Source organism: Daphnia pulicaria, chromosome 1 (genome assembly GCF_021234035.1).
Source record: "Daphnia pulicaria isolate SC F1-1A chromosome 1, SC_F0-13Bv2, whole genome shotgun sequence".
Classification (NCBI taxonomy): domain Eukaryota; kingdom Metazoa; phylum Arthropoda; class Branchiopoda; order Diplostraca; family Daphniidae; genus Daphnia; species Daphnia pulicaria.
Window position 1 is genome coordinate 4829665 of NC_060913.1, and position 21223 is coordinate 4850887.

Genomic DNA, 21223 nt, shown 5'->3' on the forward strand with positions numbered 1-21223 from the left:
TGATTGAGTTTAGTTCGTTACTCAAACTGATCTTCTTTTAAAACGGGAGAGAAATTTTAGTGCAGTAACAAAATAAGCAATGGTAATTGTGGAAAAAATAAGACACGAGACTGATTTGTCGTTGATGGAGCAACATTTTCCCGGCCGTAGCCGCAATGACATTAAGAATAAGTTCAAAAAAGAAGAGAAGCTGAGACCGAAATTTGTAGACAAAATGTTGTCTGAAAGGAAACCATACGACCCAAACCAATTTCTGAATGATGACCCTGGAAATATATGCAAAAAGTCTACCATCATATTTTCTGCAGTTTAAAAGAAAATAGAATCTGGAAATTTTCAGTGTACTTTCATTGTCATTAGGATCCAACATATCCAACTGTTGTGCGGTATGGTGTAGGTGATACTGTTCATCAACCTAAACCAGATCCACCACAACCTTCGATCGACAATTTTCTGCCTCAAGATAGCTTACCGGCAGAATCTGGTGATGGGGGCAGCTATGTCACCGATTGCCGAGGAAGTGGAAGAGGCGGAAATCGAGGAATCCTTATACATCCAGCAAAAGTTAGCAAATGTGGTATGTAAAAAAGTCTTTTTGTCTAAGTTTGTGTGTGTGTGTGTGTGTATATACACCCTCAAACTGTTTATTTGACTCGGTGGCCACTGATCCTACGGGTTTATCTGCGGACGGGACCGTTTTATCCCCAGTCACCAACTCGACCTGCTCCTTGTCCAGTGGCGCATTTTGAAAATCGACAGTTTTTTCTCCTTCGGCCAACAGATCGCCCAAGTTGAGTAAAATGTTATCGAGCTCTTCCTTCGTTAACTTTAGTCGTCAGTTTTTCAATTCCGGAACGACATCATCTGATTCCGGTTCGTCTTCTTCGGTATCAGACTAGGCTATCGACGGTCATTCTACTTTATTCTCAGTTTTTTCGCTGGGAGATTTAATAGCAGGTCCGTCCTTTTGCGCTTTGTCTAATTGTATGTTTCGGGTTTCAAGTGCAGCTCTCTGGCCTCGTACTAATCCGCCATCTTCGATGTTCGGCAAAGTTTCGATCGACAGAATTGCTGATTGTTCTAATTTCCTTTGCAAGATGGACGTTCCGTCAATCGGGTATTCTTTCAGCCGGATTTTCCGTTCCAGCTCTATTCGTATTTGTTTGGATACTCTCAGGTCTTCTCGGGTTTTAATGAGCATTCGGTTGGCTCAACAATTTAAAATCACGAGGTTGAACTAAATTAAACAATAATACTCACCTAATTTACAAATTAACAATTTTAGGAGAAAATAAAGGAAGCGCAGTTTGAGGCAAGTACCCAACTAACTGCTTACTATCGCAAAAAGGAGAAAGAAATGCTACAGGATAAAGAAGAGCTAGAAGAAAAAAAAGGAACTAGATGAAACAATACAGCGATATAATTTGTATTTTATTTAAGAAATTGAATGTTTAATAAAAAAGTTTTAAATTAGATTTCGTGCACGCGCTGAAGACGAGCAGAGGGATGTCAAGTTAATTGTTGGGGAATCAGTCGTTGACGGTGTTGAACATGTCACCGTCCGCTGGCAGGATTCCGTACTCCCCAAGGAACAAGTTATTCCAACTGCTCCTGATGCTGTCGCGGCCTACGAGAAGAAGAAGAAGAAAAAAGAAGAGAAGAATTTGGCCAACAAAAGGAAGAAATGAGGCTTGGCGCAGAATGAGGTCCGGGCGCAGCTGTTGGCGCAAACTTGGTACGTCTGGCCACCGCGGCAGTGAACACCTTTTGAAAAACACAAAATATATAAGAGAATGATGGATTGACGCAATTTTGTGTTCGGGTGGAGAAAATAAAAAGGGAAAAAAAATACCATCCGTTTACTGTTATACCTCGTGTATGAGTATATTTCCACTTGTCATTTTCTGTTGCACATCGAAACTATGATTGAGTTTAGTTCGTTACTCAAACTGATCTTCTTTTAAAACAGGAGAGAAATTTTAGTGCAGTAACAAAATAAGCAATGGTAATTGTGGAAAAAATAAGACACGAGACTGATTTGTCGTTGATGGAGCAACATTTTCCCGGCCGTAGCCGCAATGACATTAAGAATAAGTTCAAAAAAGAAGAGAAGCTGAGACCGAAATTTATAGACAAAATGTTGTCTGAAAGGAAACCATGCGACCCAAACCAATTTCTGGATGATGCAGGTAAACTTTTTTTCTTGTTTTTGCATTATAAATTTATAATGTCTTAATCATTAAATTGAAATTCTCAAATAATAGAAGATTCGAGCGGCGCAGAAAACGAAAACCAAGATCAGTCATTTAAAGATAACAGTAAATCCAAGACCACTTGGGTTGGATGTTGCTCCATCAACGAGACCAACCACAAGATCCTTTGTTCGACAAGCAGTCGGTCCTGTAGAACGCTATCCCAAAGCTTTTTGGACACTCCAGCTCCAACTGCAGATTCACCCAAAGGAGAAAATCGCATCGCTCCGACCAGTCTGGGACAATCGAGATCGACTCATCCGAGTCACTGGAAGAGTGGCGCTCGCCCTCAGGGATCGAGACATTCAACCACCGATCCTTCTCCCAGCAAACCATCCTGTTGTAACAATGTTGATAACTAACAAAGACGTCGTAGGCGAATCTGATGCAGCCTTAGGCAAACCAAGGCCACCACTTACCCCAGCAAAAAAAATCCCCTGCCAAAGATAATGTTGACAATCAATATCAATTGCCAACCAGCTCATCTACAGAGAACATTAAAAGCGATAAAAATAAATGTGTAGAAAAGCCAATTGAGATCAGAAAGGCTGTCACAAAAAGAAAGCTTGCAGGTGGCAGTGTTGAAGTGGATCGGTCCATGTTGACCATGGGGTATTTTATTAAGAACAATCCAGCTGATGGAAAGAAACTGTAAGTAAAAAAGAGATAATAATATAACATGATTGCCACCATTTTAAAATAATTTTTGTTTCGTTGCCAGTCAAAATGCTTTAGAGAAACTGCATATGAGGAAAAGACCTTTTGAGGTCGCAGAACTTTCTAAGAAGAGCCAAGCTGTACTACATGCCCAAAGTACAAAAAATGCAATCTTGAAATTTTCCAACGCGGAGTGGTGGAGACATTGCCCCGGATTGGAGAATCCAGACGATCTCGCTTCGCGGGGAGCGCCAGCGCATGCGCTGGTGGAATCGAAACTTTGGTGGCACGGACCAGCCTGGCCGACAGAAGAAGAAAGCGAATGGCCGAACTCTCCACAAAACCACTCCACCGAAACTCAAGAGAAAATCGAGGAAGAGGAGACGAAGAAAACAGCGACCGTCTCCTTTGCAGCGGTCGAAACCGCCCAGCCAATTGAGTGTTTTAAACAAAATTTTAGTGCAGTAACAAAATAAGCAATGGTAATTGTGGAAAAAATAAGACACGAGACTGATTTGTCGTTGATGGAGCAACATTTTCCCGGCCGTAGCCGCAATGACATTAAGAATAAGTTCAAAAAAGAAGAGAAGCTGAGACCGAAATTTGTAGACAAAATGTTGTCTGAAAGGAAACCATGCGACCCAAACCAATTTCTGGATGATGCAGGTAAACTTTTTTTCTTGTTTTTGCATTATAAATTTATAATGTCTTAATCATTAAATTGAAATTCTCAAATAATAGAAGATTCGAGCGGCGCAGAAAACGAAAACCAAGATCAGTCATTTAAAGATAACAGTAAATCCAAGACCACTTGGGTTGGATGTTGCTCCATCAACGAGACCAACCACAAGATCCTTTGTTCGACAAGCAGTCGGTCCTCGTCTCGTTTCATGTGATACATAGGTGGTCAAGCGTAATAACAATCTTAGTTCTGCTATCGACCGCTGTGGTGCGCATCGGCGTAAACTGCGCACGACTTTTTGGCATGTCTACTACTTTTTCATTGGTATAACATCTATATAGTCGATGTGAAAGGGGGAATAGAAACAACAAAAAAGTTTCAGAAAAACAAATGCCGCAACGACAAACTTTTGTGGGAATGTTTGTTTTTGTGATTTTTTTTTACTTTTGATTAATGCTTTCACTTTTCAAGTTTTGTGAGTATATCCATGATCTATAGGGCTCATTCGGATCTGTTTTCTTTAGCCGTTTTATCTGGCAACGCAGCATGGCTCTAGACTTTTTTAGCACGAGAACGGGGAGAAGAGGGAGAATGGGACGAATGGGAGAGAGGAGGAAACGTGGGTCCCCTTTTTTTCGTACGCCCTCCTCCCTCCCATTCGTGCTGGTTTCTAAATTTGCATGGCAGACTTTATGAAAAGTCCTGTCATTTCAAGAAAGTCAACAAGGTCCGTTGTTTGCTGACCTGTCGGCTGCAGCCCTTGAATCCTCCTTATTGACTTCTTTACACAGGCCCTCCGATTTGAGGTATTACTTTCTGTCGCTACAATCTTGCTTGAATATTATTGGCATCCAAACAAATGTTCATTCTGCTTACAGGGTAATTAATCGCTACTGATCATGGACTTCATCCATTGGTGAAAACGGACGAGAGAATGCTGAATTCTAGATTTAGACTGATACATTGTGTAGTTATTAGATAAATGAAAACTGCATACAGTGGGTACCGAAAGTATCCGTACGGCTGAGAGGATCAGTAGGGAAAACGCGTTTTTCAAAACGCTCCCAAAAATAGAATTCTCGGTGGAATTCAATAAAATTTTTTTCAAAGGTTAACATTTAGGCGGGGTATCATGTGATTTTTTTTGGGAATTTTTCAACAACGCGATAGGTGGTTTTTATCGCGTTGCGTAAGTATCCGTACGGCCGAGAGGCCCAGTAGGGAATGGGCTTACTTTGGAGGCCTGTTATTCAGTAACTACGTAATATTATAGGGTGGGAAATTTCTTAAAAAAAAAGAGCTGCATTTGCTCTATCTGTGGTCATAAGATCACATTTTTTAAGTTTCATTTATAGTAATGAAATCAAAAATGAAAACACGAATTATAAGTTTTCCGTGTTCTTCCCCTCGATTCCCCATCACCAGTGTCGCCATATAAAAAAATATTTACCCTTTCTCTTTCTCCCTCTTCCGTCCAAGGGAAGAAAGAGATTTTGGGATATGGCAACACTGGTGATGGGGAATCGAGGGGAAGAAAACGGAAAACTTATAATTCGTGTTTTCATTTTTGATTTCATTACTATAAATGAAACTTAAAAAATGTGATCTTATGACCACAGATAGAGCTAATGCAGCTCTTTTTTTTAAGAAATTTCCCACCCTATAATATTACGTAGTTACTGAATAACAGGCCTCCAAAGTAAGCCCATTCCCTACCGGGCCTCTCGGCCGTACGGATACTTACGCAACGCGATAAAAACCACCTATCGCGTTGTTGAAAAATTCCCAAAAAAAATCACATGATACCCCGCCTAAATGTTAACCTTTGAAAAAAATTTTATTGAATTCCACCGAGAATTCTATTTTTGGGAGCGTTTTGAAAAACGCGTTTTCCCTACTGATCCTCTCAGCCGTACGGATACTTTCGGTACCCACTGTATCTGGGCTCCTTTCTTTTCTGTGGCCCCGTTTCCCTAACTAACCACTAACCAACGCCCGCCGGTGGTCACTCACCCGCTGTGATAACCAGGAGGAGGTCTGGTCGAACGGGGACTTGGAAGGCGCATGATCCGATGAAATCTTTTGGAGGGCCATGAGTCTAACCCGGAAGCCTAGTATGACTACATCTCCCCGGAAAAACTTGCCTCGTACTTCTCTCTTCTTCTCGGTCCAGATACTATCTCTGGGGGCCGTAGACCAAACTGCATGTGCGAGTTAAACAAAGCAAACTACTACCAAATGAACGAAAAAGCCAATGGTTAATTTTTTGTGGAAATCTCCGTCAGTCAAGTTACAAAGACTGACGCAGATTTCGTAAAAACTAAACCATCGCTTTGCCGCAGCGCCAGCAGCGGTGGTGGCGGGTTGCGTTTTAACTCGTACAGAAGAAAAACCGGCTTGAACCGAACGCTCTGTTAATTGATAAAAATTTTAATATTTCTAAAAGAAAATAAAAATTGGTACAAATAATATTTATTTATTTTTATTTATTAAAGATATTACAGTATTGGTTTAACATTGGTTTATGGGGTTTAGGGTATAAGATTATGCTAGAAACACGTTGTAAATTTGAATTGTTGAAAACCATGGCCTATTAAAAGCAGATAGATTTTTAATTGGTGAATTTTTGAGTAATCATCATAATGCCACAAGTAGTAGAAGTTAGAAGTCCGCGTGGAGAACTTCTTTCAAATTCAGATGCAGTTGTAGTAAAATATCAACAACAAATTCAAGTGACCGTGATATTGTGTACGTCCGCTTGATTTCCCCCTCAGTTCACACGCTGAATTATTAAAGTCGGATCTTGTGTTTTGTCGGGTAACGTGTTACATAACACAGCTCATTTCGGCCTCGTTCAAATCGGAAATCCACGAAATTTTCGACCGCATTTCTTATGGAAAAGGTGCCACCATCATCCAGATGTTGGCCGCTTTCCTAGGAGAAAAAACCTTCAGGCAGGGACTTACAAATTATTTAAAATCACGGTTAGCGGCCTAATAGCGTAATAATACTCTGCTCGCAATATCTTGTTGAGCTGATTCTGTTTGTCGCCAACAGCCAATACGGTAACGCCGTTCAAGATGAACTCTGGGACGCGCTAACTAAACCTCGAACTAAACAAGCGAAAGTAGACAAGGTCCCACTGCCCACCGACGTGAAACAAATCATGGACACCTGGACTTTGAAGATGGGTAATTTGGATTGAAGCTCTCGAATGTGCCTCAATCTAATAATCTTGTTGTTTAAATGGTCTTGTTGCAGGTTTCCCGGTGGTAACGGTGACTCGAGAATACGAAAAAAATTCCGTTTTCCTCAGCCAGGTAACACAAATGGAATATCAGATTTCGACAGGCAATAAAATGTGTACATATCAAATGAAGAATAGGAACGCTTCTTGATGCTGCAACGCTCCAACTTTTTAATATGTTTTAGATTTTATACAGACCACTTCTTAAAAATGAAATCAATGTACGCTTGGAAGTATACGTCACGTTTGCGTTTGAAATCTTTCTCAAACATGAATTATGGAAAAAATGCAACCCAAACGATGATTTTATTGTACAAGCCTGTGATTCATTACAAAGAAAAGCAATATTTTATATGCAAAGAATTCGTTGATCGTCACCACTCCATATATACGTGCGCTGTAAAAAGAGTGATTCAAACTACATACCAATAAAGAGATTGCGTCAACCAAATTTATGTTGTTGCTTTTTTGCTTATAAGTAAATCACGTTTTAACGAAAAGTATAAAGTTAATTTTTTTTTCTAGAAAATGGGAAAATGGTAACTGATAATTCACACCCCAAAAAAAAGATGATATCTAGATTTCATGTAACGATTTCATATTACAAATTATAAGTGAAGAGTGTGTTGATGTGTCAAAAAAAATTATAAAAAGACAATCGACTGAAAAACCCGATCCGATGTGAAAATGCTTCCGAGTGAAAAGACGCGATATATAAAGAATCTTTATATATCTTTATTAAAGATAATATAGAGTCTCGGGCTGATGACAGGAACATTCAAAGTTGATTAGTTCAGTAATAATGAAGGCACGCGAAATAGTCGAAAGGAAAGAAATGATGTATCCATGTCCAGTCACGCCGTCGGGTCGATACTGTGGCGAATTTGTGTGGTCTAAACGACAATTCTTCGACGATTTTTTTCAGAGGTCTGATTTACCGTCTGAAAAGGAAAAACAAAAAATAACACGTATGAAGTAGTGAAAGTGGGTCATCCAATTATAGTAATCTGATATGCTATAAGGATATAGAACTAAGGAATATAGAATTGTCATGGCGGCAGTACATAATTTACGCACAGTGGCACATGAAAAGCCATCGAATTCATAATCGTCACCGCACTGAACAACGAATAAATCAATGTATAGATATAGATGATGGTGTACGGTATATATAGCTTCTATGAATGAGGATAGGCGAACAACTTTGAATAACTGGGGAACAATTAGTAGACCCACATCTACATAATTACAGATGTAATATAAAGAGGACACGAACGTCGCGTGCTGCTAAAAAGAAAATAGTGATGCTCATCCGGCACGCCGTTATTGCTGTCGCAGAGTATACACAGTGTGAAACGGACGAAGGCATGCTCTGCGTAATAACGAAAAATGGTTCCAGCAATCCGTTTTCAATCAAGTCCAAAATTAAACAGGCCGGCATCATCATGACCCATACAAACCGAGTCCAAACGTTCAAGAAAAACACATCTACCATTTCCCGCAAAGTTTAGAGCGACAGGATTTTTGTTTTCAAATCACAACTAAATCGAATTCACATTTCACGAAGCAATCAAATTCATTCGTTTCGTCTTCCACTGCACGAGTATAGCGACCCCGTACCTTTTGCTGGACACTTGGCCGACCATATCCGTTTCCTTATTTTGAACCAAATTCTGGCTGGCCGCCAGCAGCACTGTCCTGATGATTCCACATTATGATTTATAGCGCATCTCTCTCTGTCTCTCTCTAATACTCAATGAAGAAGATTTTGATGATGTGAGAAGAAGCCCTCCAATTCGGAGGTGGCCGACGAGGGAGTTTCGGGCGTGACGGAGGCGTAGAGGCGCGAATAACGGAAGAAACCCGAGTAGCCGATGAATCCCGAATTTGTCAATGGGCCGTTTTGATTGGGCGACAGCGGCGGAGGTGACGAGACGACGGCCTGGGCGATGTCCTCGGTGCTGGAATCGAACTCGTGCTGCAGCGAGCGGAAGACGCGTGAGGGGATGCGGTCTTTTGCACGCAGCGAGCGGATGCGCAACCGCACGCCCGGCAGATTTGGGGGCAAAACGTTGGCCTCCGTCTCAGAGGCTGACGGCGTCGAAGTGGGAGCCGACAAGGCGTCGCCACCACCGACACTTTCGACACCTCCTAGGTCGCCGCTTAAGAGACGCAGGAGTCGGCTGTGATGGTGGGTCACTTCCGACGATTCCGTGTCAACGTCTTGATCGCTGTTGCGTTTGATTTCGGCAGCGCCGCTGTTATTATTTGTCAAAGCAAATTGACCGCTGCTGCTGTTGACGTCCGACTGGTAATCGGTTTCTGCCAGTGCTGGATTGGGGTTCGATTCTTCCTCTTCGTATTTATCGATCAGGATGGACGGAGCTGCTGCCGGGTTTGAGCTCGAGCTGACAGCTGTCCGTCCTTCGTCGTCGCTCTTCTCTTCTACAAATCCGTTCATCATTTTCGGCGGCTCGAGTCTCGCCTCGCTGGCGAGGGAGGTCACAGTATTTTCTACGAAGCTATTTGAATCACTCCTTGCGACCAATTCTGGATTGTTTGAGGTCATGAAGACACTTTCCATGTCAGCTGGTAGGGATAAATTTCACGATAAAATCCCCAAACCCATTCAAAAGACACAGAAAGGTTCAGAATATCATTCAGATGGGTTACATCGCATTGGATCGGGGGCATTTGCCGAAATAATTCGTAAGATCATCATCACCTTGTCGAAAGTTTTAGACCACTCAGATCTAAATTTTACAAGTGGCTGAAATTGTTACTATTGAGCAGAATACATGTTTGTCTCACCATTTGGATCTAGAGCTGTCATGGCTTGCAGCATTCGAAAGGATCTGGACGGGATATTTCCACCCATGTATTTCTTAGGTTCGGGTTCGCTCTGGCTGCTGGGTGGTCCCCGCTGTCTGTCGCTTATTCCTGCACCTGAATGATGATTTATTTCTTTCAATTTTATCATATTGCATATAAACCATTTTTGAAACGGGCAATACTACCTTGCGAGCTGGACGGTGCTGGATTGTTCATTTGAGGGGGTTTCATCTGCTGTTGCTGTTGATTTGCTACAATTGGGCAACAAATCGTCGTTAATTATTAGCCTCATCTTTACCAACAACAGAGATTTGTGTATGTAAATGAATGTCAAAAAGGTTACTTCCTGATTAAAGGATGATCAAATATGACTCGAATTATGTCAAAATTACAACGAGCAAAATTAATGTTGGCATTTTTCAGTGTTAATTTGATAATATCAGTATAATTTTGAATATGGACGACCGGCATGTCCATATTCACGAATGCTCAATTAGTGTTTCAAATGAAGTTGCTTGTTTGGTCGTTAGTAACGTATAAGGTTTACCATCGGCGTCGGCGGTGAAATTCTGCAAAATGCGGAAGGCTCGCGATGGAATGTGCGAGCCGCGGTAGCGGGGATCGACTTCCTGGTGCAGTGATTGCTCTTCGTTCACTGATCGTTCGTGTTTATGTGTGTGTATGTATGATACGTGTGTAGGCGTGCGGGAACGGGCGTTGTGTCGTTTGGTTGGCAGATAGCGCGCAAGAGGAGAAAGAGAGAGAGAGAAAGACCACATTCCACGTTTAACATTGATCTGACATTCTACTGCGTGTTGATTTTAGTATGTCATTTTGATTTGGTTTCGTTGACGTTATGTGACCTTTGCTCGTTTGTTTTATGACATATTTATAATTCTACTACATAACAGAGAGTTTCAAATTACGGATTTTAATAGATTATTAGATTATTATTAGACATAAATTAAATTGCGGTCGAGTTACAATAATGCAATTCAGCATAGGCATAAGCCTTTAGAGGATACGCAGGTCATTTTTTTTTTTAATGTACAGTATTTATCATTTAAAAAATAATTCTAATAACTATTTATTTTGATTTTCTTTTCGGGATAAAGGGTGATTTGTTGAAGATTGGATAAAATTACCTTGCGATCGGAACATGTCCATGAGTTCACGATCATCCTGAGTCAAATTCAAGCGACGTTCACCCGGCGGCGGTGGTCCCGATTGCTGCGAGACGCGTCCGCCGCTAGGGCCGCCACTGTTGTTGCTGCCGACCGAAGATCGCGACAAGCGCCCGGAGCTCTCGGTTGGTTCCGCTTCAGCCTCCACCGAATCGTCGGCCGGGTCGTGGATCATTTGCAAGATCCTGAAAGAACGCGACTGAGTCGGCTGGCCTCGCGACGGCTCAACGCTCATTGGTCGCATGTGCGTTCCGACCATCATCGGAGTCGACGACGAATCACGATATTGATCCTGCTGTTGGTTACTGGTTGGTGACATCATCAATCTGTTAAACAATCGAAATTTCAATAATTGTACAAGTGGGTCTAATTCTAAAATAATAAAATAATAAAAAAGAGCCTTACTCTTCCATCATGGAAGCGATTTGGTTGGCGTTGGCGGCTGCTTGCGTTCGCCAGGGGGCTTGCTGTTGTTGTTGTTGTTGTTGCTGTTGCTGTTGCTGTGGTAGTTGCTGGTAGTCTGGTTGCTGCTGCCTCTGAACGGACGAGGATGGAGTAACACAAACTCCGGGACCGACCATCTCCATCATGTAAATAGGAATAACTTTTTCCGGAGCATTATGCCAAGGCGGATGGACGGTTTCGTCTCTAACGGACGAGCTTCTTTGCGGAGTTGGAGGAGCCACCGCCGTAGCGGCTCCCGTGCGACCTCCTTCCACCATGATAGGAACCAAACGGGCGTTATTATTGCCGGAAGTCGAACCCAGCACATTGACTGGCACCGCCGCCGATTTGATTTCCTCTTCTCTCTCGACGGGGATGACTCGCTCCTGTTGTTGGTGAACGAATGGTGGAGTCGGAGAATTGGAAGTTCGGTTCTGTGAATTCATCCACGGCATTGGCGCCTTGGCCAATTGAGCCGTGGCCAGCGGAGATATCGGTCCGCTGCTGGGATTGTAATGTCCGTTGTTGTTGCTGCTGGTATTCGATCCCCCAGCGCTGCTATTATTATTATTATTGACCGGCGGGATGTAAAGTGATCCGACCTGGGCGTTACGGCGCTCGACGAACGGCACTGCCGCTGGAACAGAAGCCGCCGCCGACGGTTGTGCCGGAGTAGACGGATTGTGAACCTGGCTTGGCTGGCTGCTATTAGCGTTTCTGGCCGTCAACGAGTTCATTATCTCCTCAAACATCTGCTCGGGCGACTGCTGGCTTGGCGGTTGCGACTGCAGAAACTGTGGCACGGCCGGCTTCAAATTGATTCGCATCGGCTGAGGCTCGACGCTCGGCTGCTGCTGGTACGAGTTGTGTTGCATCGGCGGCGGTGGTGGAGGCAAAGGAGATGCGGCGACGTTGGCCGCCGGCGTCGGCGAAGTCACTGGCGAATGATGGACGACGGGTGGGTGAAGGACGGGCATTTGCTGCGGGGTCGGCGGGAAAACGGGCACCGCCATTTGGGGCTGCATCGCCATCAGAGCTTGAGGACTCAATTGGTTGGGCTTAGGCGACGATCCTGCGGGATTGTTGGTCGGATGATGCTGGGGATGGCTGGCGACCCCTTCGTCGGCCGCGTTCTTGGATATGCGACGCTGCATGCGCGGCGAGCGGATTTCGGCCAAAAAGTCAATGCCGCCTGGAGTGTAAGTGAACGGCTTCTTGTCTTTGGTCATCATGGCGTTTTGAATGGCGGACGGCGGGATGTAACTGAATGGCGCTCCCCCGCCTGGCAAGTGCTTGCCTCCTCCACCTGCTTTCCCCAACGAATTCGAGCCACCTCCCACCTGTTATTCGATGACATCAAAATTCAAACATTTCTTTTATATCTTTTTTTGGCATTCCCATAGAAAATTCACATTTTTTAAAATACCTCTGAATTGATTTTAATGGCTGGCATTACGTGACTGGGCATAGGCGGCGGAGGAGGAGGAGGTGGCGGTGGTGGAGGTGGTAGGCCTGCCGCCATTTGAACTGAAGCTCCGCCATCTAAAAGTAAACGCCGGAATTGTCTTAGTGTATTATGTAATATGATATTGAAATAAATTACCCTGGAAGGCAGGTGCGTCCATGTTACTTATTTCTAAAGGCTGATTGATTTTAGTTGGTGCTGGAGACGAACGGACACCGCTTTTCTCTCCGCCTTGAAACGGGGCGATGTTTCCACTGCTACTTTTGCGGCCAACGCCGCTCTTGATTTCTTCCGATTGTCTTCTGAAATGTGGAATATGAAAAATGTAATCAATGAAAAACTAAATCTAAAGGGAACAACAGCGTGCAGCATTAACGAAATAATTACAAAGAAGGAACTTAATGATTGCATATCAAAATAGAAGGGGGACAAGAATTAAACAGATTGAGAGTCGTGAGGCGTTTTTCTTTCTTGTTCTTTTTGCGGAATAGATCCACAACCAAAAATGGTATAAGTGAGGGGGGTCCATTGTTGCTGTGAAGGCCCAAGCCGAAGTCAGCCAGAAGATGGATAGTGGTATACAACGTCAAGGGTAATGCCTGGATCGTGACTTGCCTTCCCAATCGAACAATTCAAAAAGTCAAAAGCCAGCACCAATCGCATGTGGTATGTTTGTTATTCTTTGATCACTCGCTCCGAGTTTTTTTTTACTTGGGGTTATTTGTTTCCTAGCTCGGCAATTCGTTGATTTCCAACTCTGCATTATGCATGGCCATGTGTATAATGTAGGTATAGCGTCAACTCACCAACATTCATTGGGACTTTATTAGTTGCCCTGGTTTCGTCCAGTTTCGATTCTTATTTATTTCGTCATAAATAAAAAGGAAATAAAAACCAAAAATCGAGCGCGGTTTCCGTTTCTCGTTCGTGATTGCGTGAACGACATGGAATTGGGTGCGGGTGGTATGGGCTTGATTCCATTAGGCAATCGTCAGGACAATTCAATTTGATTTCACTAAAACAAAGTTCTCACTATACGGTTAATTTGGCGGCTAAATCTGGTTTTCAAAACGAGAATAGAATGTTATAAACACCGGGTAAAAATCGATGGTCAGTCGGCGGGAGCAATTTTTAAATGTAACCGCCGTCACGTCGTTTCCCTGGTATTCATTTCTTCTTCGACCTTGACTCTTGAAGTTGGCTCGACTTGGAATATTTGGACTCCAATGCCCCGTCCAGTCCATGCCCGCTCTTCTCCAAAGCGGAGTATATTTTAAGACACCATGGAGTAATCAAGTATGCAGATGGGCCCCAGTGTACAGGAAGACAAGAAAGCCCACAGTCTGGACGGAATAAGGCAGCAGGATTGGGGGGAGAAAAAAAATCTCGGCTGAACAAGAAGAAGGAAGATGGAGAGAAAGAAAGAAAGGACAGCCTTGAAGAAGAAAGCCAAATAAGGTGAGTCCAAGGTAAAGGAAACACACAACGAGTAGACGGTAAAATGATGGTGAGTAATGTGTCATTCGGCGCCAGCAGTGCGCTGGAGTTGCTACACTATGAACGCTCGTGTGGGAGGAATATAAGCCAGAAAAAAGAAGAAAGTCGAATGATTCTTATCAATTCGATACAATATCCACATTGGGGTTTTTTCCGTTGGGTTTTTTCGGATTCAACCAGCCCAATAAATGCAAACGAGATTATTGTTCAATCGTCGAACCTCCCGCGACCACGAATATGGCAGGCCACGAAAACAGAATCCCAGTTCCCAATCAAATTTTCTGACATGTTTTTTCTATCCTCCTTTCTCTGGGCCATTATTTTCACACGATCTTTCGATCTTCCTTTCTATAAATCAAACACACATGTGTTTCAAGAAACATTAGATCAACCCACAACTTCCAACCGACGAGTTGGTCTAGTTGAGTAAAAGAGACAGACACGGAACCGTGATGACGTTCGTCGCCCTGACATGTCAAAATCTTTTAGATTGAAACACGAACCCAGTTGGGGCGGACCCCCTACTGTCGGTTACGTACGTCATCAATAAACTAGAACAGACCAACCCCAAATAAATAAAAAAAAAGGCTAGCTATATAACCTTACAAATAAATTTGCCTTGACTGTGTAAACCGAATTGAGAAAACTCCGTGTCACCCAAAGTGAGAACAAGCAACACATAATTCTGGTTGGACACGGCTAGAATTCGGAGAGTGAAATTTCAAGAATTGCTCAGCAAAAAAAGAAATGTGTTCGACAAGAATAATAGAGTCACAAAAGACGGGAATGACATCATTGCCTTGAGTATATACAAAATAGGAGTGCGTTGAGTTTCAGACTCGGTGCAAAGAGTCAGTCAGTTGCATGGAAATCTGTCAGTTAAACAAAAAATAAAACGATTAACCGCTCGCGCTTGTGACAAACGATGAGCTTCTATAGGAGCCTTTTTCCATCTTGTCATTCCATTGTCACTCTGCACGTCTAACGTTATAAGGAACGCGTTGAACGCAAGATTAGATGCAGCTATAACAGATAACGTTGGACGGACTTGCGGGAGACAGACGGAAAAGAGACACCGACGTCACATCAAAATGTCCGTTCCAGTAACATTTTCGTATCACACCTTCATCGCCTTCCATCACACATGGAGTGCGCAACCATTTTGATGCAATATTTAATGCGCAAACACACCGATGACGGATTACAAGTGTGGCAATCTAAGCCGCAAACAGACACCGCAAAATGAGAGAATGAACCGCGCCAGTAGAGAGAGAGAAAGAGTCTGTCTGTCTGTGCATTCACGAACGATGACGCACGAATAGTTCCAACCTCATCGGCGGATGAGCTGAATTTTTCTTTAAAAATAAGTGGAGTGATCATTTTATTCAAAAAATATGTACTTACATCATGCTCTCGATCTGTTTCTCAATGCCTTGATCTTCGCGGACCATCTCTGGCGGCATGGTGCTGATGATGTCGTTGGCTTTATCGTTGTAGGTGCCCAGCAGGCCGCGGTACAAATTGTAGACGACGCGACGGACCGCCGGATCGCTCGTATCCGTCACAGACGACGACGAAGAGGAAGCGCTGTTGCGTCGATGCTGACTTCCCTGGTGCTCCATGTTGTTGGCCGAGATGGGATCCACCAGCGTGCCGGAGTAGATGCCGTGATCCGTGCACACGCTGGAGACTACGGGAGGATGACGTGGTTCGCCGCTGACGTACGACATGGCGATTGTTATTTCAAATAATAATAATCAACTTGTTTGGATTTCTTCGTTATTATTGGATAGCAGCAGGCCGCAGCAGTTTGACTCTCATCGACTAACTTTTCACTACTACTGGAAACGAGACTCTCGGACCGGAGTGTTCCGTCCAGCTTCGGCTGGAGCAATGAACAAGCTCGACTCTCCCGTCTCTTTTCTCTCTCTCCGTGTGTTTCTCGCGCTTAGTGGGTGGGTTATTTTTTTATTTTTTTTGTATTTTCTTCTTCTTTCTTTCTCGGTATATGTGTGCACCCTTGTGTCTATTCGACCGCTATCACGTGACTTGGAGAGATGACGTCAGGGTTGAGCGCTTCAGGCGCCGAGCATTCAGATTTCAATTCCCTTCCGCATAAGGAAGTCTCTGATATTCTCTTCATTTTCTTTCCTTTTTTCTCTCTTCTCTTTTTGCCGTGAAGAAGAAAAAGAGAAAGGAGGAATGAACGAGAGGGATAAAGAAGAGGACCAACACACACAGAGAAGATCATGAACGTAAAAATCTCTCTTTCTCTATTGTGTGTGTTCTCTTCTCTGGCTGGCTGTCGACCGACGACGACCTCAATTTCCAAATGTAACGAAATGGGCTTCTTTTTTTAATGTCTCGGAGACCAATCCTGTGGTGCCAATCCTTGGTGAAGATGGTCACGCAGGGTATCGGGGGAAACGATCGAGGGTTATTATGGGTGTGTGCTGCTGCCCTGCTGTTGTAACATACCACTTTTGCAGCAGCGCCCATCCCGAATCGGCTGCAGCGCTTGTGACGTAGACGCAGCGGTGATAAATCATTCGAGTCATATCTTTCTCTTCTTTTCTAATTTCTTCTTCGCGCCAGGTGCTGGAGTGTGTGTGTGTGGAAAAACAGGATTCTTGTATACATGTTGGCGATCGGAGGCGTCGTGTGGTTATACGAGTATATGTCCCCGCGTTTTATTATTATTCAATTATTGTAAAACATTAAAGCTTTTTGTATTTCTTTGCTTTTTTTATTTTGAGTTAATTCCGTTGTCTTGACGCTATGCAATAGTGACACATGATGATAGAAAATGCCGGAGAGTATATATGGAAAATCGCTAACAGGCGGAACCAAATAGGATTGCAGCATTTCCGCTCGCCACCAAACATCATCCGAGGGATGGGGAATGATGAATTGATGGCGGTTAGCCATCCATCATCAAACCGACCTCGCTTTTTTGTTATTTCGTTGGGGTTTTTCTTCGATTTGAAATCATTCTTTCATCCTTTCTCTTTTTTTGGAAATAAAAAAAAGTCTATCTACTACTACTACCAGCAGCGCGTGTTACCGTGTGGGCTACTGAATAAATACACACAATAGAGAAAACGATTCTCTCGATGCTTCAGTTGAACAATGCGGAAGGCTTGAGAGAAAAAAAATAAAGAAACACACACACACACACACACAAAGAATAAAGGACGACACACAGTGGTTTGCTGTGTGTGTATATCCAAATCAAGTGATAGCGCGCGTCGCTCGGCGCGATGCATCACGCTCGCTCTCTCTGCTGTTACTCGTGATATCTTCTCTTCTTATTTTTTTACTATCCTCCTTTTTCTGTGGCTGGTAATGGAACGAGATGATTCATCTTCACAAACGAACGCGACCAATGACCTCCTCCCATCTGTTGTCGCAATGAGTCAGCAAACGAGGGACGGTGAACTGCTGGCTCGTGAAAAAAATCTCTTATCCCGGAGTGTCCTCATTTCATGCATCGATCCTCTAAGAAACACAGTCAACTTTTTTGTCAAGTAGGCCCATTACAGGTACACATACTTCATCCGATATAACAACAACTGCTCTTCATAATTTTTAAAAATCTTATTAACGTGAACTGTTGAAGCCAATGAGAAAATCACGTACACATTGATGTGTTTGGATGAACTAGTCTTCCAGAAAGTCGTTGATCCGGGCCGGAATGACATTTAAGCTGACTCTCTATACAAACACAGAGCCAGCATTCCCAAGGACAGTCGACGGATCCAAACGACGTGCATCAGCTTTGTATTTGTTTCACGCTAATGGAATGTGTATTGCTAGACTCTGCCGCGATATAGGCCGAGATTTTGTTGTCGTGTGACCTTGGTTGGGCCGATCGTCCAACAATTCTCGGCCCAGATGACGACCGTGACCTCAATATACGAACGAAGAAGCTGGAAATGTAACAACGTGACGGGGCTCACCCCAACTCAACAGAGTCGACGCCAATATTTGAATGAAATTACGTCTGACAACGTCCAGGAATTTCCGGCCGGATATTACAGAATTAGTCGCGCAGTTTCCAACCAAGCAAATAAAAAAATGATCGGCTACTACTACACATCAAAATATGGAATGCTGAATGGTATAGACACACGGAGTGGTCATATACCAGAGCGATTGCCGTGTATACAGCCGACTGTCCTACACAGCGGTGGCGGCTATTTATAATGCGGCCGCTTCCAAAGTTTTTCTGAACGAAAAGGAGCTTCGTCTCTCTCTCTCTGGGACATGGGGACTATGAAAAAAGGTCGACACCAGGCCCGTTCAGTCGACAGGATGGAGCTGGAGCTGGCGCCAACATAGTCATTTCTATTATTAAAACAGCAGCGGAGAAAGAAGAAAAAGAGAGGCAAAAGACAAGAAGGGGATAAAAGAAGAAATCAAGAAGAAGTAAAAAGTACCAAAAGGGAGAAGAACCAGACGTGAGCGCACAGCAGAGCTTATGAAACACACACGCAAGAAAAACACTTAAGATTCCAGCGTGGTAACATAGATGGAGTTCAATGTGAGAGAAAAACAAAATTAAAAAAACAAAAAAATTATTATTTCTTTTATAGGTGGAACCCAAAAGAAAAAAACCGGAAAAAATCTTGGCTTAAGAGGCAGCTGTGACGCCACACCCCGAGACGAGATGGCATGATGTCTTGTTTTCCATTTGCATTCGACTTTCTGTGTCCCCCTTCGTGTTTGTTTTTTCTCTTTTCATCTCTCCTTTTTTGTGCTTAGACAACAACCAATTAAGGTGATGTCCAACACTTTCAACAGCTTCCTGGACAACTCAAATGAGCAGCCCTGAAGGAGAACCGATCAAAACAGGCCTCGACAAACGTCGATCGAAAATCATCGTTCATTAAAATAATCAAAATTTCGGACTACGTGATAACGTGACGGGACAGCGGATTATATGAGCGTACATAGGAAATAGGTCATTTGACCCTGGGCTGTGTTAGTACATTGTGGGCCGCAAGGCGATGATTTGAGATAAACAATAAATAATATGTGCAAGTCCGCTTAGCATTGTTTGTTTTGTTGGTGGGGTATCGAAATCGTCTATTTTTAACCTTTAGGCTTACCGTCGTGATGAAGACTTTGGCTGGCGTGATCAAGTCCAATTGAAAGCGGGATTCACTGATCGATGACACCAGCGGGAAACGGGCGAAAAGGAAAGAAAAAAAAAAGATGAAATGAAGCGCACAGCTAGACCTCAACTGGATCAGAACGTGACTGAGCGACCGCCGTTCTTCCTCGACGGGACTGCAACTGTTAGCGAAGGCTTTTCTGGCTGCTGCTGGCAAGCTGTTATAGCAGCGCCGCAGCTCCTCCTGCTCATTCTCTCGATACGGCGAACACCTATGGAGAAAAAGGTTCTATATTTAGAGAATAGCAGAATATTGTAAGGGGGCAGAAAGGAGGGAGAGAGTCGGAGAGGGTGGTGTCTTACTAGACGCCGCGGGACTAAAAATCAGCTCGCAGGCTTTTCTCCTCCCGTCGTCTGCACTCCCGTGTGGCGCGGAAGGCTAAACTGTAACCTATTTAGATATCATCCGACGTCTTTGACCAGCACCATTTCGCCCAGCAGCAACTATAGCGAGTCCAGCAGCTCGCAGATGAAAGTTCCAGTTTGACGAGATCGACGGCTGGGTGACTCACGATCTGCAGGGATTAGTCACGGGCTTCATTTTGGGCGTTAGACCGATATTGCGCCTTTCTAGTCGTATTATTCTTTTAAAAGAGTAGCGTGATAATTCATTAGCACGGGATCAGGTTTTGAATGGGCATTGCCATCTAACGATCAAAGAGTAAAAGACCCAGCTGACAGACGTGCTGCGTATAGTTTATCCAAATTAGTCAAATTCGATGAAGCCAGACGGACAGAAATTCATTTCTTTCTTCCAACATAGTGATGCCGGAATTGCATACATGCGCATACTTAACCTGGTTTTCCATCACATTCTTTCGGTGTCATATATGTTGGCAATCGTGCCACCGAATGTATTATATACGTACTACGAATCTTTTTGTCAAGAACTTTAACAGCGATAAAACCAAATAGAAAATGGGGGAAAACCAAGAATGCAAACAGCAGAGTTTCGTTTTGCCGTTTTTCTTGTGTGTTGTTTATCTCGGGTCTTCCGCGTCTTTCAGAAATGGGAATGGCGGTGCTGGCGAGACTCTGGCGATGTATGTATATACTAAAGCGTTTTATTCCGCGATCCGTTGCCGCTGATGTTTCGAAACTTAGTGCTCAGATGGCCCCGAATGGGGACACATGCTGCACCAGCAGCATCGCAGCAAACCGAGTTGACATCTAAGGCCCCGCGATTTATGACTTTTGCGCTTTTCTGAAAAGGAATAAACGTTACGAGTTTTCGCTGGGCCACGTTCGACGAGGTTTGTTCAACTCTTATGTTACATTCGTGACGTACAGCAAAAGCTTGAATGCTGTAGCAACAGACTAATACCTGGCCGAGATGTTGGGAGAACCGCAATGTTCCCGTGACACGCCAGCAGTACCGCAGAATCGGGACTAATAGAGAACTGTTTACTGCTCGAGACACAGAGTCTGAATTTATGCTCGCTCGCGTATAGTTTGACGAATCGAGGTCGGATACGTACTAACACAAGCTCCACACAATCTCAAGCACTCCAAAGAGGCAATTCGTTGTGATTAGGGAGTCGTTGTTAAAAATTAGTTTAGTCAGCACCATATGAATTCCGCCAGAAATTCACCGGTATCTGCAATTTTCTGATCTTGATAATAGCGCAAAAACTGATTAATACGTTTTATTTTTTTATATTTTTAGTTCAGCAGCTATTGCTTTTATGCAGTCAGCTCCATTTCACACGAAAATGATTGTCTTTATTTAGTAAGGACGGCCTTTCCTTGATAATTATGTGTTCTTCATTGTGATGAGACCCTCTTGA

The 21223-nt window shown here is 43.5% G+C and overlaps 1 protein-coding gene and 2 long non-coding RNA genes across 7 annotated transcripts; 2 read left to right on the forward strand and 1 right to left on the reverse strand.

Annotated features, from left to right (window-relative positions):
• Nucleotides 1–7125: 7125 nt before the first annotated feature.
• Nucleotides 7126–19648, reverse strand: LOC124342894 (ras-associated and pleckstrin homology domains-containing protein 1-like). Of its 4 annotated transcripts, none has more exons than XM_046796120.1 (10): nt 19372–19648; nt 12902–13065; nt 12725–12840; nt 11260–12638; nt 10816–11180; nt 10218–10325; nt 9856–9921; nt 9650–9784; nt 8459–9427; nt 7126–7779 (listed from the first exon to the last, which is right to left on the reverse strand). In XM_046796120.1, exons 2-9 carry the CDS (start codon nt 12921–12923, stop codon nt 8592–8594), a joined length of 3027 nt encoding a protein of 1008 aa, XP_046652076.1. In that variant the 5' UTR covers nt 12924–13065; nt 19372–19648; the 3' UTR covers nt 7126–7779; nt 8459–8591. The 4 variants fall into 4 exon arrangements, with proteins under 4 accessions (XP_046652076.1, XP_046652064.1, XP_046652073.1 ...); XM_046796108.1 differs by lacking the exon at nt 19372–19648 and adding an exon at nt 15665–17023; XM_046796117.1 differs by lacking the exons at nt 10218–10325; nt 19372–19648 and adding an exon at nt 15665–17023.
• Nucleotides 16681–17227, forward strand: LOC124344080. 2 transcript variants are annotated; one of them, XR_006919537.1, is made up of 3 exons: nt 16681–16797; nt 16856–16933; nt 17017–17227. It is a non-coding gene; the product is annotated as an uncharacterized LOC124344080 (long non-coding RNA). The 2 variants fall into 2 exon arrangements; XR_006919539.1 differs by having other exon boundaries at nt 17048–17227.
• LOC124344077 lies at nt 17639–19453 on the forward strand. The gene is made up of 2 exons (XR_006919536.1): nt 17639–18782; nt 18856–19453. It is a non-coding gene; the product is annotated as an uncharacterized LOC124344077 (long non-coding RNA).
• Nucleotides 19649–21223: the final 1575 nt, after the last annotated feature.